Below are 18025 nucleotides of genomic sequence, written 5' to 3'. Positions count from 1 at the left end.
GTAGGGAAAAAATTTAATCCTGTTAAATAGTTCCTTTGAGTTCCTGTCTCGTGTATCTTCTATCACCATTGTTCTCCTTCTTTTATACTGCTTCCCTTTTTTATCTATTTTTACTACTTCGGATGCCATGAATGCTTTTGTGTGGTCTATCAGGTACAAAGGACAACTTTGTTTTCTTGTTTTCATATAAAGAATCCCAAAATATAGGCAGAATAGCCAAGTACTAGATTGGATTTTCTACTTCTTTGACCAGATGTGAAAGACTGGGTATTAAGTAACCCATAACATTTTTCCCTTCTGTGGTGAATGTAAGGAATTGAACTGGGTCAGACTTGTGCATCTTCTTTGAGATCTTGTCCCTGAGCTGGTTCTGAGAAAGCTGTTAGCATATTTTTAACGGACAATTTATGGGATAATTAGTATCAAGGAATGAACAAGTTGTTCCTAGTGATTTCTTGTGATTTTTCACACCAGGGATAAAACTAAGCTTTGGCATCTGGTGTATCTTGTGGAGCCTCAAACTAAGTAGTAGAGGTAATATGCCTAATTAAGTGCTTATAATGCTGATAGTGGTTGGTGGATGCCCTAATTTGAGAAAGTTTGTCTCCTATATTTTATTCCTATGTAATGGGACTGTGTATATTCTCATTATTTGAGCCAGCCCTTCCAGATATTCCAGCTCGATTCCAGTCCCATGAGTGTTCCCCAGGTATACCTTTTGCTCCTTTCCTCGGCTTGAAAAAAGGGCAGAGATTCCTCTGATCCTTGATCTGCTTGCAGCAGTTTTCTGCAGCAGCTTTTGCAGTGAGTTCATCAGTCTTACATGAACCCTGACCTTCCAGAAAACAGCAGCAAAGGTCAAATCCTGAAATAACCTGCTAGCCAAGCTTGCTGGATCAACATGGGGAGCTATAGCCACAACACTCCAGATCTCAGTTCTTGCCCTATCATACTCAGTAGCAGAGTACTGTGCACCTGTTTGGCAAAGGTCATCACACACGTCTTGTTGACACCCAGCTGAATGCAACCATGCGTATCGTAAATGGAATCCTCCATTCAACTCTCCTCCCCTGGCTTTCTGTCCTTGCAAATATCACTCCCCCACACATCCATCGATTGATGAGGACTCAAACGCTGGTTGAAACTGTTTGTGCTTCATCTCACCTACAACTTTACAACAATCTGCTTAGTCTGCCCAAGGCCCGCCTTTACTCGAATCTCCCTGTATGGAGCAGTGTCCCAGATAAGGTCCTGTTTGGAGATACCCTTTGGATCAGGGAATGGGAAACACACAAAATCACAAATAAGTTCCTTGTGACAAACCCCACTCATTAGCTTGCTGGCTTTGAATTAAAATGGCAAGAGTAGCCTCTGCTAAACAAGTTCAGGACAGGCCAAGGCCCCTGTGCAGCCAGCTTCCACTGAGGGGGTCTCAGTGCTAACCCACTGTGCTCTTGTGGAGAGACACCAACAATGTTGCACATTATTGAGGAGTATCCCCTCTTCAAACCAAGAGGCAGATTAAAAGCTTTGAAATCAGTTAATGAGGAGGCTGTTGCTTGGCTCGTAGACTTGCATTTGCTAAATAATAATCAGTCTTACACTCCAGAGAGGTATTTGAAAGGGCCTTGGTGAAGGCTGAAGTGGGGTTTAGCAGTGTATCATCAGATTTTAGCTCACTTTTCCATAACCAAAGTAAAGTGTGTTCACCTGTTGGAGTACAGACTTTCCCAAAATGAAGCATGGTATCATTGGTAACGGGCAAGAGGCTTTTCTAGTATGTAGACCCTTCTCTTCGGGTCTGCTATCCTGAAGTTATATTAAAAGAATAAATGCATCAATCCAGGAATTCTTCAGATAGTCTCCCTGCTCAGTCTCTAGTGAATCATTTTGTGCTGCATCCTAAGTTTCAGGGACAAAGTCATCCTTGATCACATTTGCTTTTTCTCTCTAATCCTCCTAAGGCAGAGGTCAGGGTTGCCTGAAAGTGTCTGAGAAGAGCTAGGGACACCTGATTAGGCATATTTTCTCTGCTACATAGTCTGAGGCTCCACAAAATGCACCAGATGCCAAAGGCTTAACTCTGTCCCTGGGAGTGAAAAAATCGCAAGAAGGCTCTCCTTGTGCATGCTTGAGTCCAAAAGATATTAGAAACATCTTGCTCATCCCTGGGTACCAAGCCAGTTTTCTCTAAAGCTGCCTGCAAGCTTTACAAGCAGCTTTAGGGCTTGTCAGACAAGTAGATTTCACCACTGAAAGGAGATTCGGTGGTTGTATTGTGCTCCAAGGGAACAGACATGAATATAGAGTCTGCTACGTCCCTGAAGTACCTGGAGCTGCAAAAATTGAAATGGTAGCCAGAAAGATTTTTCTTTAAAGTGTTGCGTATTCTTTTATAGCAGTATCCTCCTTATATCTTTCCAGATAAACAGTATGTTGGCATTCAGATAATTATTAAAATGGTATGCTTGTCTCTCATACTTGGGAGAAGAGGATTCATTGATGTCTTGTTAGCTCTTTTACAGTGTCCGTGGAATGACACAAGATTTCCTTAACCTAGTAACCAGCATACTGAACACAATCGTCTTAGCATGCTAGGCTCTCAGAATAGGATCTGGCACATGAAAAGGAGGTCTTCTCTCCTTGTTTGATTCTACAGTTCCTGGCATATGTAGAGCCTTTTAGAAAGGTTTCCCCATTGCACATTTTGCTTGTTCTGTTCTTCAACTCCAGGGAAGGCCCCAAAACTGTATGATATGGTTTTGCTGAATGGATGAAAGCCTGCGTCCTGGAAGCATAAAGAAAAATGCAAGTATGAAAGTTTCTTGTCCAGCTGGGATCAAAGCCTGAGTGATCTCTGCAAGCTGGGTGAAGAAAAGGCATCTGTGGATGAATTCTGTAACTTGGCACTTTTTTCACACATTTGCTGAGCACTACTGGATACATATACATTTGGTTGACACAGCTTTTAGCCACTTGGTATTAAGGACTGTCTGTTCCTTTAAAAAAACCCATTCTCTGTAAAGGTGGGGAATAGCTGGAAAATATTGCCTTCTGTTTCCTGTTGTGTTCATTGGGGCCCTAAGTGCACTTCTCTTAAGAGTTTGTGCTTTCTTCTTCCTTTACTTGGGTTGTTGATGAAGTCCTCCTGTTACTATTCTAGGGTCTATGCTTTAGCTTCTGTAGTGAGGGAAATTAAAACTTAGTTCTGTAGAAACTTTATTTTTTTCTGAATAAGGAGATAATATATACCACCACATTTTCACATTTCAGATCAGAGGGACTCAAATTGGGGAACTTGAAGAAAATCGTGAAAAAGTACAAAAAAAATTCAGATGATTGATTACCAAACTGGCATGTCTGGCTGTTGTTGAACATATATGCTGTAAATTATAGGTGCACTGATAAAGATTTTCTTGACCAATATCAATAGCTGTTTATTAACCAGACCTATTGTCTGATACTGATCCGATAGCCAATTTACAGGAATGCAGCCGGGCAGCTTGGAAAGCAGCGTCCTGCTGGAAGGTCTGTGGGGAGAAGGGGCATGGAGGAGGGAAGGGATGTGGGGGCAGGGCAGATTGAGGCCTCCATGGTGAGGGAGGGAGTAGGGCAGGGCCAGGGGCAGATGCTGCCTAGCCAGGGCAGTGAATGTGACCCCGGGGCAAGGAGTGGTATGGAGCCATGGGTAGCTTGTCCAGGGGGTGCGGGAAGGGGGGTGGCTCTCCGCTGCTGTGTATGTTCCCAGAGGAGGCATGGGGGGCATGGGCTCCACCAGATGTGTTCATGAAGTGAGAGTGGGCTGCCTGGTGCAGGCTTGGGGCCAGGAACTGAACCAGCCTGTTCCTGGTGGGGGGCTGGGTCGGACCTGGGCTCAGAACTTGACTTCTAAGATGCCAGGGGCAGATGGCAAGGGAGCTATCTTTGTTGTGGCAGCACAGCCCTGTCACCAGCCCTTTCTCCACCATCTGCCCTGAAGCGTGCATGCCAAGTAAATGCCTTCATGTGCTGTGTTCTGGCACCCATGCCAGGAGTTGCCTACTCCTGGATTAGCCAATAATGTTAACTTTCCTTTTGTCGGTGCTGATCCAATATGCGACCAATATGTTGATACACCTCTACTGTAAATAGGCAGACTACAATGGATACAGTATTAGTAAAGACACATTCCATACAACGAAGAGCTGAAAATTAGTTGTCATGGAAAATCATTCCTCAGTTTATATAAACATCCTTTGTTTGACAGGGGAAAAGCAAGCTTTCTACTTTCCTCTAATTTTATTATACACATCTTCAAGTTAATGGCAAAAAAGTGAGTTACCACACTGAGAGAATGTGTGCTGTGATGATAAAATGGAAGCACGACACATGACAAAATTCTAGAACTGGAAGGGGACTTCATGTAGTCCAACCCCCTGCATTTATGCTGGTTTGAGTACACCTAGGTCATCCCTGACAGATGTTTACCTACACATACAATTAACGTGAAGCAATAAACTCTTGAGCAGTTTGAGCTGGAGTAAATTGCTCCAAGGCATAGTATCTACACATGTGCCTGAGACAGCACAAATTTGAGCCAGGATGGAGCAGGCCCCCAGATGGCTGGGCTGACCAAGTGCCATTTATGCTCACTGTCAGCATCTACACATGCATTTCAGCACATTAATTTACTCTGCCCTAAGATAATACTGTCCCCAACAGTTCCATCTTGCAGTGAAATTAGTTTACTGTGCCCTAGCATCAGCACCCATGTAGACAGTGACGCTTTACTGTGGAGCTAATTAGTCTACTCTGCAGTAAGGCACACTTATGCATGCACCCCCTGAGACAGATGCAGGAGCCCTTTTCTTGTTAAAACCAGTCCCTTTATACAGCTCGGAGGCTTTGTCTCCATAGAACATAAACAGGCTTTTCACATTCACACAAACAAACCCATCTTCTCTTCACAGTAAGCAAGCAATTAACATGTAAACTATCCTCTGGTTTCTCTTCAGTCGTCTGACCTAGAGACAGTAGTGTGCCTCTGGCTGCGGGTTTCAGCCTTGCAGCTTTTCTCTCTGTCTGGTCCTTTTAACCCACAAACCAAACATCTGTTTTTTTTCTGTGGACCCTGGGAAAGAGACAACTGTGGTGTGGTACTTTGTCCATCAGCCTACCCACTTCCTCTCCTTTCTCTCCTCACAGCTTCCCACCTGGGACCCTTTTTCTTCAGGTGGCCAGCCAGTTATCCATATCAGCTGGTCAGTCTTCTTGAGCAGGCTTAAAATCACCTTGCTTGCCTGCAGCTGGGCAGCAGCTTCTAGGGTTGCCAACTATTACACCTACTTCCAGGCAGGTTTGCAACCTGCTACAGGCACCCGGAACAGTGCTTACCATTTTTGCAAGAGCATGGCAATGTTGACTTGCATTTAGTTTGGCTCTCGTATAACATCCAGATCATTTTCTGCACGTTGTTGCCTCACTAGTTAATTCTCTACTTGTTATCTGTGCATTTGATTTTTTTTACTTTTAACTGTAGCATTTTGCACTTGTCCTTTTGAATTTCATGTTCTTGACTTCAGACTCTCCCTCTAATCTCTCGTTTGTTTTAAATTCTGATCCTGTGCTCCAATGTGCTTTCCTCCCCAGTCTTCATTGGTGTCATCTTCTGATTTTATAAGTGTGTATTCTTTATTCTATCATTCAAGTCACTAGTAAAAATATTGAATTAGAACTGGGACCAAGACACACTTCTGGCAGACCTCCACTGGAGGTGATCTCCTAGCTTGACAGTGAACTATTAATGATTTCTTTTTAAGAGCAATTTCTCAACCAGTTGTGCAGCCACCTGATGGCAATTACATCTAAGCTATACTTCCTTTGCTTACTTATGAGTGTGTCACGTGGGACAGGATGAAAAGTCTTACTGAAATCAAGGTATATCGCACTTTGTCCTTCCCCCATATCCATTAAGCCCTTTTCCCTGTCGAAGAAGGAAATTAGATTAGTTTGTCATCTGATGTTCTTGGCAAATCCGTGTTGGTTGTTATTTATCACTTTATGATTTTTTTAGGTACCCACAGATTGATTGTTTAATGATTTGTTCTAGTATCTTTCCAGGGATTGTGGTTAAGTTGACTGATTTATAATTCCTCAGGTCCTCCTTTTTCCCCTTTAAAAACAAACAAACAAACAAAAAAAGTAAATGTTCCTTTTTAGTCCTCTTGACTTCCCTTGTCCCCAAGGAATTCCAAAAGATAATTGCTAATAGTTCATAGGTTATTTTAGTTAGTGGCTTAAGCAGTCTAGAATAAATTCTGTTAGGCCCCTCAACTTGTATACTGCTATCTTATTTAAAATAATCTTTGACCTGTTTTTTTCCACACATTGGCCTGCACTCCCATGCCTTTGTTAAAATAAATCTCAAGTATCTGGTCACAATTTAATTTTCAAGACTGAAGCAAAGGCGGCATTGAGTACTTCAGCTTCTTCTGCATCATCCATTATTTGCTGTCCTTTCCTATTTAATAGTGTACCTATCCCTCCCTTTGTTTTCCTCTTACATGTGATGTATTTATAGAATCTTCTTTGGTTACCTGTGTCCTTTGCTAATTAAAACTCATTTTAGATTCTCTGTTTTCATTTCTACATACTTGTGCTATTCTTTCATACCTGTCCTTAGTTATATGCCCTTGTTTCCATTTTTTTAAATTATAATTTTTGATTTTTCAAGTCATTGAAGAGCTCTTGATGTGGTCCCATGTGTCTCTTAGTATACATCCTATCTTTTCTTTGCATCAGAATAGTTTGCTACTTTGCAGTTAATATAGTCTCAGTCCATAATTGCAAGCAATTTGGGCACTCTTAGCTCTCAGATTTTCTTCCCAACAGACCTTACCTATACAGTTTCACTCATTTTTGATGAAGTCTATTTTCCTGAAGTTCATTATTTTTATGTTGTTGCGCTCATGTCTTCCTTTCTTCAGAATAATGAACACTGTTATTTTCTGATCACTTTTCCCCAAACCTACCTTCCACCCTTAGATTCTCAATCATCTCCTTCTATTAGTCAAACCAAGTCTAAAATAGCATCTTACTAGTAGTTTTCTTCACTTTTGAAATAAAGGTTTTCCCCAACATATTCAAGAATGTGATTGATTGACTTTGTTCTGCTGTATATCTTTACTAATAGGGATCTATTATATGAGACAACATCCCCCATAAACACCATATCTTATACTTTTAGTCTTCTCATAGTTGCTCACAAAGCTTCATTTAGATCCTCTTTGTGGTTAAGTGATCTATAGAGACCATTACTGTAACATCACCCCTATTCTTTTCCCCTTTTTTCTTCAGCCAAAGACATTTAACAAACCTTCCTTGAACTTAGAATCATAGAAAACTAGGGTTGGAAGGAACCTCAGGAAATCATCTTGTCCAGCCTCTCCTAATATGTCATGTTGCCCAGCCCTCTAACCATTTTTATTGCCCTCTGCTGGGCTCTGTCCAATTTGTCCACATCCTTTCTGTAGTGGGGGCCCCAAAACTGGACACAGTATTCCACATATGGCCCCATCAGTGCCGAATAGAGGGGAATACTCACTTCCCTCAGTTTGCTGGCACCACTCTTACTAATTTAGCTATAGCAGGCTGTGGGCTTGTAGTGTAGGGACTTGTAGCAGGCTTCACTAATCAGGTTGGAGTAGGCTGTGGACTTGCAGAGGGTACATCTAAGCTGTGGGCAGTGAAACCTGATTGCAGACCTGCCTTGGAGGACTGGGTTGGCTGATAAGAATAAGTAGCTGGCACAAAAGAAGTTAAAAGGCTCCCAAAAAAGGGTGTGAAGGAGGGAGAGGGAGGTGGAGATGCTTGGCTAGCAAGCGCAACAAAATCTGTACCCTTCCATATCAGTATTGCAGTTCTGTGATTTGTCCTGATAGTCATATGTGGTGTTAATTATGTCATACCTTTGGTTGTGTAATACGACTTACAAGTTTTCATGTTTATTCCCTGTATTCCTAGCATTTATGTATAGATACCTCAGCTAGTTGCCTCATTTTTCACTCCTTTCTCACTTGCAGCCCTAGTAGTTTCCCATCTTCCCAAAGCCTCATGAATAGGTAGTTTAATAATGTTTTAAAATATTTTTTTCTTTAATAATGTTGACTTGCTTATGGACTTATCACCATCTAATTCAAATCTAATGTTAAACCTTCCTTACTAGGTCATGTCCAAAGACTCTCTTCTCCGTCTTCCTTAGATGGACCCCATTTCTTCCCACTGTTCTTTGTTCTCAGAACACTGTCCCATGCCTCAGGGAGCTGAAGCTCTTCTCTTGACAGCATCTGTGAAGCCATGCATTCATCTCCAAAATATGTCTGTCCATGCCTGGTCCTCTCCCCATAGCTTGGAATATTGATGAGAACATTATCTGTGCTTCTGGCTCCTTCACCCATGCTCCCAGAGTCTTGTGGATCCAACTGATGTGGTCAGGATCATACTCGGCAATATCATAAGTGCACACATGGATGAACAGTGTGGTTTAACAGTCGGAGGATCTGACGAGCCCTTTCAGCCTTTCCATGATGTCTTGAATTTGGTCTCCAGGCAAACAGCATATTTCCTGGCATGGCAAATGAGGTTGGCAGATGAATCTCTCTTTTTCCCCAAGAAAGGAGTCACCAGTCGCTACCATCCTTCATCTCTTGTTCTGCAGCCTTCCTGGGCTAAGGGTCATCTGGCTTCACCTTGGATCTGCACCTCTCTTCTGGGTTTCAGGCCTGTATAACAGTTTTTGAATTCACCGGTTAGTGGCAATGGGAGAAAAGTCAAGTACTGGCTGCTGTGTGAGGTGCTCAGTAAGCCAGTCTCTTCTGTGTTGATTCTTATTCCCATGGTGCCACTGCCATTCTTTCAAGCTAACTAGTTTTCTGCATCCTAGATGTTTATGTTGCATCCTTCTGATTAAGGTCTGTGCTCCCATTTGCTTTTTAGGCAAGCAGCCTTTAACTGTAGTTTGCTTACGTGCTTGCTGAGGCATATTTGTATCTCATTTTACATGACTCCACTGGCAGATATTTTCCATGCTGGTTGATGCACTGTAGCAGTGCCTCTGCTATGGACAGGGTGAGTTCCCAGTGAGTCAACACCGGGACTTGATTGGTGACCTCCGGAGTATGGATGTCTACTTAAGCAGGGCTCCCAGAGGTGCAGCAGACAAGCTGTCAGCTGGGTTGGAAGTTTAGCTTTTTCACCCAGGATGTGGTCTGCCTTCTGGTACCTATAACTAGGGATCTACTTAAAGTGCAAAGGCAAAATAAAAATCAAAGGTTGCTCATGGTAGCCAGTCATATTTTTGCAGTCTTTTTGAAGCGCGCCTTCCCGCTCTCTTCCACCCCCCCCCCCCCCCCCCCCCCCCGGCTGATTGGCTGAGAGTGCTGTCTTTCATGAAGTCCCACCGCTTGCTGTTGATTGGCAGAGAACGCTGCCCTTCATGTGGCCCCGCCTCTTGCTGCTTGCTGGAGAGGAAAGAAGTTGCACAAAAGGCAGCCGTCTTGGCCAATCAGTGGCAGAGGGAAGAGGGGGTGGCCACCATCTTGGCTGCTCCTCTTTGTGCTAACAGTTTTCCCTTCCCCCCTGCCCCAGTGGGTTGCAAGGCTAGGCCACAGTAGCTGTTGGTTCTCACTGGAGAGGCAGTATTTTATTCTTAGTAAGTTTTATTTTCCCCAGCAATTCCATGCAACATCTTGGGGAATGCCAGTTTTCCTAGTGCTGCCCCTGTGCACCGGGCTCTAGAGCTCCAGCTGGGCTTTGTGCCAGCGGTGGCTGCACGCACCCCTCTGCGTGGACAGCAGAGAAGGGGCTTGGGGCAATGTAGCCTCAGGCCCCTCCCTGACCATCTGCTCTGAGGCATGTGTGCAGTTGCCACCAGCACAGAGCTGATGCCGGGGCTCTGGAGGCCTGGCATCAGTTCCATGCTGGCAGCGACTGCACGCATACCACAGGGCAGGGGGGACCTGAGGCAGCGCATACATGCATGCTTTCGGGTGGACAGCAGTGGAGGGGCTGGGGTTGCGTTGCTCCAGCTCCTTTCCTGTCCTGCGCCCTGCAACGCAGAACAGATGATGGGGCTTGGGGTTGTGCTGCCTTGGGCCTCTTCCCCGCTGTCCGTCTAGAGGGGTGCATGCAGCTGCTACTGGCACAAAGCCCGACTGGGGCTCTGCAGCCTGTTGCATAGGGGCAGCGCTAGGGAAGGGCTTGGGGGGGGGGGGGGGGTTATAGCCACCTCAACATTTGCCTTAGCCTCCCACCCCTCTAAACACCCCTCCAGTACCACTTGCCCTGTGCAGCTGAGCCTGCCCCGCTCCTGTCCAGGTGGTTAGTGCTTTTTTCTTCTCTCCTCTTTTTTCTCTCCTTTTCTTTTATTTCTTCTCTTTTTCCTCTCCTTTTTCTCTTTCTCTTCTTTTTCTCTGCCCTTTTTTCTGCCCATTTTTCTCTCTTTTTTTCAGTTCATTTGTGATTGTTAACTATATTCATATGCAGTGCCATCCTCCCGTGAACCCTCCACCCTGATTTTGGTTTTTTGGCATGCTGGCACTCTGGAACCTTATAAGGTAGACTTTGCGGTTTTTTTGGCACTCCAGCCAAAAACATGGCGTACACCTGCTCTAGAGCTTACCTAGTCTAACCCCTTCCCTGAGGCAGGATCAGTCCTATCCAAGCCATTCCAGAGGCCTCTGACCTTTAGAAGCAAGTTCATCTTTTGAGTATTCAGGTTTTCATTCTAGCATGTGCTGGTCCCATCTTACTCTGTTAAATGTTATGGACTTATTATTCCTGCAAAAGAGAGTTTATTTCTATTTTTCATTATCTATGGTTTGTCATGTTTTAAGAAAGCAACTCTGGTATTGTGACAGTTACATTTTTTTATATTGCTTTTTCCTTCTGGTCAAATCTTGTACAGATTTTTAAAGTCTTCCATTCTTTTTTATTTTGCTGTTAATAGACTGATTTAGAAAAAGGAATATGAAACAATAATGTCAGCTGCCATAATTCTTCAGCGATGTATGATAGTAGCGATTGTTTGAAATATTCTGTGTGGTATCAGATTAGTTTACAAAAGCAGATATTAAGTTTAGCTGCATTCTGGGAATCGCCCTGAACCCAGCATAGCACAGTACAACACAGCACATAACATCACTATTCATTAAGTTATCAGATTGTACTTTATACTAGGATACAGGCACATAAAAAGCAGATTTCTGACATACACCAGACTCTAGACTAGCAGTGATTAATGGTTATTAGCCTGTAGGCTTAGAACCTGGTATCTGTATTTAATCAAAAGCAAGAAAACGTAACTGTCTTAATATCAGATTCTTAAGTGAGGTTCCATTATATATTTTTTTTCATTTTGGATATTATGGAGTGGTATGGTTTTAGTTTGTTATCAAATAGTTTAACTAATTTAATGGGTTGAAAGGAACATGGGTGAGCTGTGCATAGTCTTGTTCACCATTGCCTTTAGTTGTAAAACTAGGAAGTAATTTTGGACATAAATATTGTTAATTTGTCTTCCCTTTTCTGATCAGCTTGCCTGCTTAACAGAAGAAGAGCAAACTCACCTAATTGCCTTAGAAAGACAGTGGGGAAAATAAGTTTTTGTGAAACAGAGAGTTTTCAGAAAATGGCTATTTCCTGTGGATTAAGAAAACTGTAATAGTAGAAAGATTACAAATAGCTGAAATTGTCTGTAAAAATAGTGAAAAATGAATCAACAGTTTTAGTGAAGATATAACATGTTATCAATCTAATATAACCACATAGATTACCAAGGCAAAATCAAAGGGTCTTCAGTTAAGCCTGTTTTAGTAACCACAGAGTCTCAGCTTTCAATGTAATTACTGTTTGGTTATCAAAATACCTAAACATCCTAAATCCTAAGCTCTGAAGGAAACTTTTAGTCACAATAAAATCAATAAGATCAACCACATCTACTTCCTCAGAATTGTCCTGAAGTGTACAACCTGAACTCTAGCCTCAGCAAAATACAAAAGTATTTTGTGTTGCGTGAAAAAGAAGAAAGCTGAATGCAAAATTATTAGGAATTTAATGTGTAAAAAATTGTACTGGTTCTATGGTACAGTTGAAATAAAGATGGTCAAGCTACATGTGTTTTGGATCTTTATGCTATCTAAATGCTAAATCTAGTGCTGGTTGGAAACTGCAGTTTCATTTTGGTGGAAATTTTTTTCAGTGTTGGAATTTTTTCCTTTCCAAAAGAAAAACTAAAAAAAATAAAATTTTTGTGAAAAGTAAATTCAGGGGGAAAATGTGTTTCAGGTCAGTTAAACTTTTTTTTTATTTTTTGACAAAATGTGGATGTTTCATTTAACTATGTCACATCATTAGGAATCTCTGTAAATCATGCCAGAAGTTCCCCCTGCAGTGGCTTTTTTAATATTTTTCATTTAGCTGCTTGCTCCCCCTGCCTGATTGGTGGAGGTATTAAATATGCCACTGTTTTTGCTTCCCCGGTAATCAGCGCCAAATGGCCTAGCCAGCAGGACCCCTCCACTAAACGGGGGTAGAGGGAGCAAGCAGCAAAATTAAAAACATTAAAGGAGCCGCTGCACCTGCAACACAATTTATGGAGATCCCTACACATCATATCATTGCATACATTTTTAAAGAATGAATTAAGAAATCATTTTGCAGTTTAAAATTGAAATATTCCCTCTTGAAAAAGTCACAAGGATTTTTTTCAGCTTTTTCCTTTTTAAGCCAATTGTTCTTAACCAGAGACACATTTCTGCAAAATGTTTTTGGCTTTTGTTGAATTGGCATTTCTAATGGAACAATATTCCATTGGAAACTTTCCAGCCAGTTGCAACTAATCATTTGTGTTAAGATGTCTGTGAATGTTAACTTAATTGAAGATTTTAGAGATTACATTGCTGAAACCTTAAATTTTTGCATGGAAATTTTCTTGGCCTTGTCTACTTTTTTCATTAATATCCATATTTATATTTATTAATGGTTATGAGCAATGCTTATTTTAAAAAAGAAAAAATATAGCAGGATAGGATAACTGAGAATAATTCCAATTTTTCAGTTTCTCTTTTGGTGAATAATTTAAATAGGGCAATGTTTTGTTTGTAGTGTAGCTCCCAACAAAATAGCTCGGGATGAGATAGACTGATAATTATTCTGAAGCCATGGTTAACTTTGAAATTCAGGACTCTTAATCCAGTACGAGAGTGACCACTACTAGAAGGGAGCAGGGGATACATTTCAAGTACAAAGCAAGAGAATGATTAGGCTAGAAAAGAAGAATTGGGAAGTGAGAGCTCTCTGCATCTGGTTGTTGTCTAGTCAGATTGCAGCCAAAACTATAGGAGAATGGTGGGGGCATTGGTCCGAAGCTGAAGCATGTTTGGATCTCATAGCAAGAAGCAGAAGGGTAAGTCAGAAGAAATTCAAGGAATGGGAAGATTGAAACAAAGTCTGTGTGTGCATGTGTCATTTGCAAATTTGCTACTAGCTGAAACATGAATAGTAAGAAGAAGGTGTGTGCAAGTTCAGTCTTCTGATCAACTGAAAGGACAAACTTTGTAAAAGAGTATATGTAAACATGGGACCACACCCTGTGCGTCTAGTAGGTACCTAAATGCAGTCCTATTTCACCCTCTTCTGAAATCTATTGATATGTCTACATTTTTAAGATTGAGTCAGAAAAAGCATGGGGGAGGAGAAGGATGCATGCATCTTCTGTAGTAGGAGTTTTTTAATTCAACCAGAGTGGAATAGAATCCAATTAAGGCACCTAAATGCATAGGTAGATTGTGCATTATCCATGTCCCCTAGTATTTACATTTTTTGTTAGTGTTTAAATTAGCATAAGTTAAGCAGCTTCATACTAATTTGAAAGATTCTTGCTTTTCTTCTCTTTGATAATATATTAAACTGACAGGACCATGGAGTTCTATTCAATTGTTAATCTCTGATTTGAGACATCCAACTGAAAAAAAAATACTTTTTTTTTGTCATTAGAGCATCTTTTCTTACATTTTAGTTTTCCCTTAACATTTCCAGTGCTGTATGACCATCTGTGTTTTGTTGTTTTTTTTTTTTGTGTGTTTTCAATATAGCTCATCCAGTTGATTTTGAGTCATCTTACAGTACCTGACCTGTGTAGACTAGCACAGACTTGTAAGCTACTATATCAGCATTGCTGTGACCCTCTACAATACATTCATCTCAGTTTACAACCTTACTGGGCAAGGATAAATGACACATCTCTGGAGTACCTACAGTCTCGCTGCACTCTCGTCCAGTGGCTGAATTTATCTTGGACTGGAAACAGGGGAGCCATCTCTGTTTCTGGATTTAGCAGGTCAGTGCTAAGTGTACTGAGGTGATACAGCAAGCTCTGTGTTGAGTGCTGCTGTTTGGTAGTTTCTCACTAAATGCTTGAAAGCCTTTAAACCATCGTATTTATATCAAAAGACAGGCAAGAGGCTGCTTTGATTTACCATAGAGGGTAGGGTTTCAGAATGAATAAAAGCATTCCCTTCACTATTTTCTTTAGATAAAACAAGAAGAGAAACGCACAACTGCAGAAATGTAATGTAAGGTGTTAGAATTGTTTAAGATACTTGATACGTGCATGCCAAATTGTACTTAAGAAAAGTTTCCCCTCCAATATGGAGTCATGTTAACTTACTTCTGTGGATTGTGAAAGGATCTGGTTGCAATTCATCTTACAGAAAATCTGTTTTCCAAGCAATATATTCAGAATTGTCCTTTATATAGATGATTTGTTAGTAGGGATATATTGAAATGGCTATAATATTGACCTGAATACAGTGCATCTTGTAGGGTAGCAGCTGTATGCAATCACTGGAATGCAACTTAAATGTAGGTATGTTTATAAAAATGACTTGAGCATTTAGTCCTGTTGGCAAAGAGGGAGTTTGTACTCATAGCTTTACACCAAACTGAAAATACTATTCTGCGGCAGAGCTTTAAAAATAACTAAACTATAGGGGTATTTTTCTGTTTCAACCTCAACATTCTTTATTTGCTAACATATTGTTTCCTGCTTCTTTGCTCATTTGTGTTAGTTAAGTAGTAACTATCAGGGCATTTTATTATTAAAAAACGCCTTCTTCACCCAAAAGATAATCTATAGTAGCATGGAAAGCTGAACTTCACATGATAAGAAACAGAAATGTTGCATTTAATGTAAACTTTTCTGAAAATGTTCAGAATTCATTTTTTATAAACCTTTAGACTACCTCAAACACTCTTGCTTTTCCTTAGTGTAAAATATTTTGTGTCTATCTTGTTGGAGTGAAGAAAACTTCTTTCCTTTATCATTCAAGAAAAATATTTTCATTTCCAGGAACCTGAAAAGGACATCCAATAGTATTATAGGTAGCTTCTCCTAAATTTAGATGTATGATTATGGTGAAAACGAAATATCCATACTCAAATAGGAAATGATACTACCCAAACTAATCAGTCGTATAGATACTGAATAGTTTCATTATTATATTAATTGATATTAATTCTGTATGTTGAAAACCAAAAACATGTGCAATCTTATAGACATGCAGCTTTCATTTTTCTTATGTAAACAGTACAGGTTCACCTCGTGGAAAAGTTAGTGCATAATATGTAACTGTATTGGTTAAATAGCGGTGTGGTTGATAGTGAAATAAATATCCAAATTCAGAGAATTACAAACTCTGCAAAATAACAAACTTGCATATTGGTCTTTGGTAGGGTTGAAAAGTTCTGTATTTGCTGATTACCTTTTACTTTACTGTTGAATTGATAGCTGTAGTGATTTTTTTTAGTCAGCATTTCTGGAATAAATAATAAATATACATAACTTGATTATTAATGAATAATCTCTCAATAAACACTTGTTTATGCTCATTACAGTGAGCAACATGTGTTTATAAAAATTTTAGGGCAAAAATGGTTTTCATAGATCTTGGAGAGAATACTTAAATTATATGTATTTATAAAAAAAGTTCTTGGGTGCTGGAGGGCAGTTGTATGTAGCTTGTTGGATTTTGGGGTTGGTGGATTCTCAGAAGCTTTCAGTCATGCAACTTTACCATAAACTTAAGTGTCAGGACTTTTGAAACCATTTCTTCTTTTTTTAAAATGTACCATTTGGATAGGCTTTTTACTCTGGAGGGATTTATACTTTGTTAAACAGAACCCTCCAAATCTTATAAAACTTACTGTATTTACTCAGACATAAGATGGCCCTGCATATAAGATGCCCCCCAAATAATTAGATTCTCTATATGGAAAATTTATAAATTTGTAATAGTCTTCCAGGTATAGAATCTAATTATTGGAGTTTTGCTTTGAATTTGTCCCCTTCCCACTGCTGAGCACATGGAAGTGAGGAGCAAATTTGAAAACACTGACCTTGAAGTAAACATACCTGTAGTAATTTGCATATAGGCAAATTATTACAGGTATCCATAAACTTAGTTCATCCAGATTTGATGCATATTACCTTTTTTAAAACTGTTGCAAGTTTTAGCACAAGTACTCCATAAACACACTTTCAAGCATCGCTTTTGTACTTACTATATATAATAGAACCCATACTTTTATTTTATTTATAGATAGATATAGGGGTGGGTGTGTGTATACACACCCACCATGTATGGTAACAGGAATGAGAATGGTGCAACTGTAAAGGTATGTGTTGGGCTGTCAGGTGAACCATATCAGTCACAAGACAGATTGGTAGAGGTATATACATATCAGCTGTCTTATGACTGATGTGGTTCACTTGATAGCCCAAAACACACCTTTACAGTTGCACCATTCTCATTCCTGGTACCATACATGAAATTAGTCAAAAGCCAAAAGGTTCATGATTTACCATATCATTCATTGGGCTGGGCCCCAGCAGAGTCAACAGTGTTTTAAGCCATAGTGACCCCATAGCTTAGCACTGCTCAGTTTGTGTGTGTATTCCAGAGTAGTGTTACAAGCAGACAAATGGAGCCTACATGGGGTGCTGCACCTCCCATCGGTGATCCAGATAGGGGCACGCTGGCATTTTATAATATACCATGGGCAACCAAAATGGTGCAGCACATGCGGAAAGGTGGGGCACCTGTCTGCACGCTGTCCCCTCATGGTGTGCTACGGATGTGAAAGGATGGGGCATAGAGCAGCAGAGTGGCAGGAGTCCCTAAAATGAACTACAGGTTTCCCTTGCTTTATGCTCTACATGCGTTCCTGGAAAACGGCGCATAACTCAAATTCACATAAAGGGAATCCACTTTACAATGTAACAAATAGGGATACATTCCCAGACCTCAACTGTACTGACCTCCAGACCCATTTCTACCACTTTTACAAGACAATTTTGATACTCACCAACAACAGACAGTACACACAAGCACAGGGCACTATCGTAATAGTTTCATAGTTGGTAAGGTTGGAAGGGACCTGAGCAGATCATCAAGTCCGACCCCCTGTCATGGGCAGGAAAGAATGCTGGGATCAAATGACCCTGGCAAGCCTCCTTTTGAAAACCCCCAGGGTAGGAGCGAGCACCACTTCACTTGGAAGTTGGTTCCAGTTCCTAGCCACCCTGACTGTGAAGTAGTGCCTCCTGATGTCTAAGCTGAACCTACTCTCAGTCAACTTATGGCCATTATTCCTTGTTACTCCTGGTAGTGCTCAGGGGAACAGGGACACTCCCATTGCCTGTTGGTCCCCCTTGGCAAGTTTATAGGCAGCCACCAGATCCCCTCTCAGCCTTCTCTTGTGGAGGTTGAACAGGTTCAGGTCCTGTAGCCTCCCCTCCTAACACCTACCTTGCTGCCCCCTGATCATGTGAGTGGCCCTCCTCTAGACCCTCTTGATGCTGGCCACGTCCCTCCTGAAGCGTGGCATCCAAAACTGGATGCAGTACTCCAACTGCGGCCTGACCAATGTCGCAAAGAGGGGGAGGATCACCTCCTTGGACCTGCTCGTGATGCATCTATGGATGCATGCC

General features: G+C 41.2%; 1 protein-coding gene across 5 annotated transcripts in view; it reads left to right on the top strand.

Moving 5' to 3' along the window:
• Positions 1 to 18025, top strand: part of FBXL4 (F-box and leucine rich repeat protein 4) — a 125984-nt gene that overhangs the window by 40151 nt on the left and 67808 nt on the right. For all 5 annotated transcript variants that reach the window (XM_025200063.1, XM_025200064.1, XM_025200065.1 and 2 more), the window contains exon 5: positions 14130 to 14374. In XM_025200063.1, the coding sequence (XP_025055848.1) occupies positions 14130 to 14374 (245 nt within the window). The remainder of the gene's footprint in view (positions 1 to 14129; positions 14375 to 18025) is intronic.

This window comes from Alligator sinensis, unplaced genomic scaffold (genome assembly GCF_000455745.1).
Source record: "Alligator sinensis unplaced genomic scaffold, ASM45574v1 scaffold145_2, whole genome shotgun sequence".
NCBI classification, from domain to species: Eukaryota; Metazoa; Chordata; order Crocodylia; family Alligatoridae; genus Alligator; species Alligator sinensis.
Note: the sequence above shows the minus strand (reverse complement) of the source record. Positions and strands in the feature narration are given on the sequence as shown.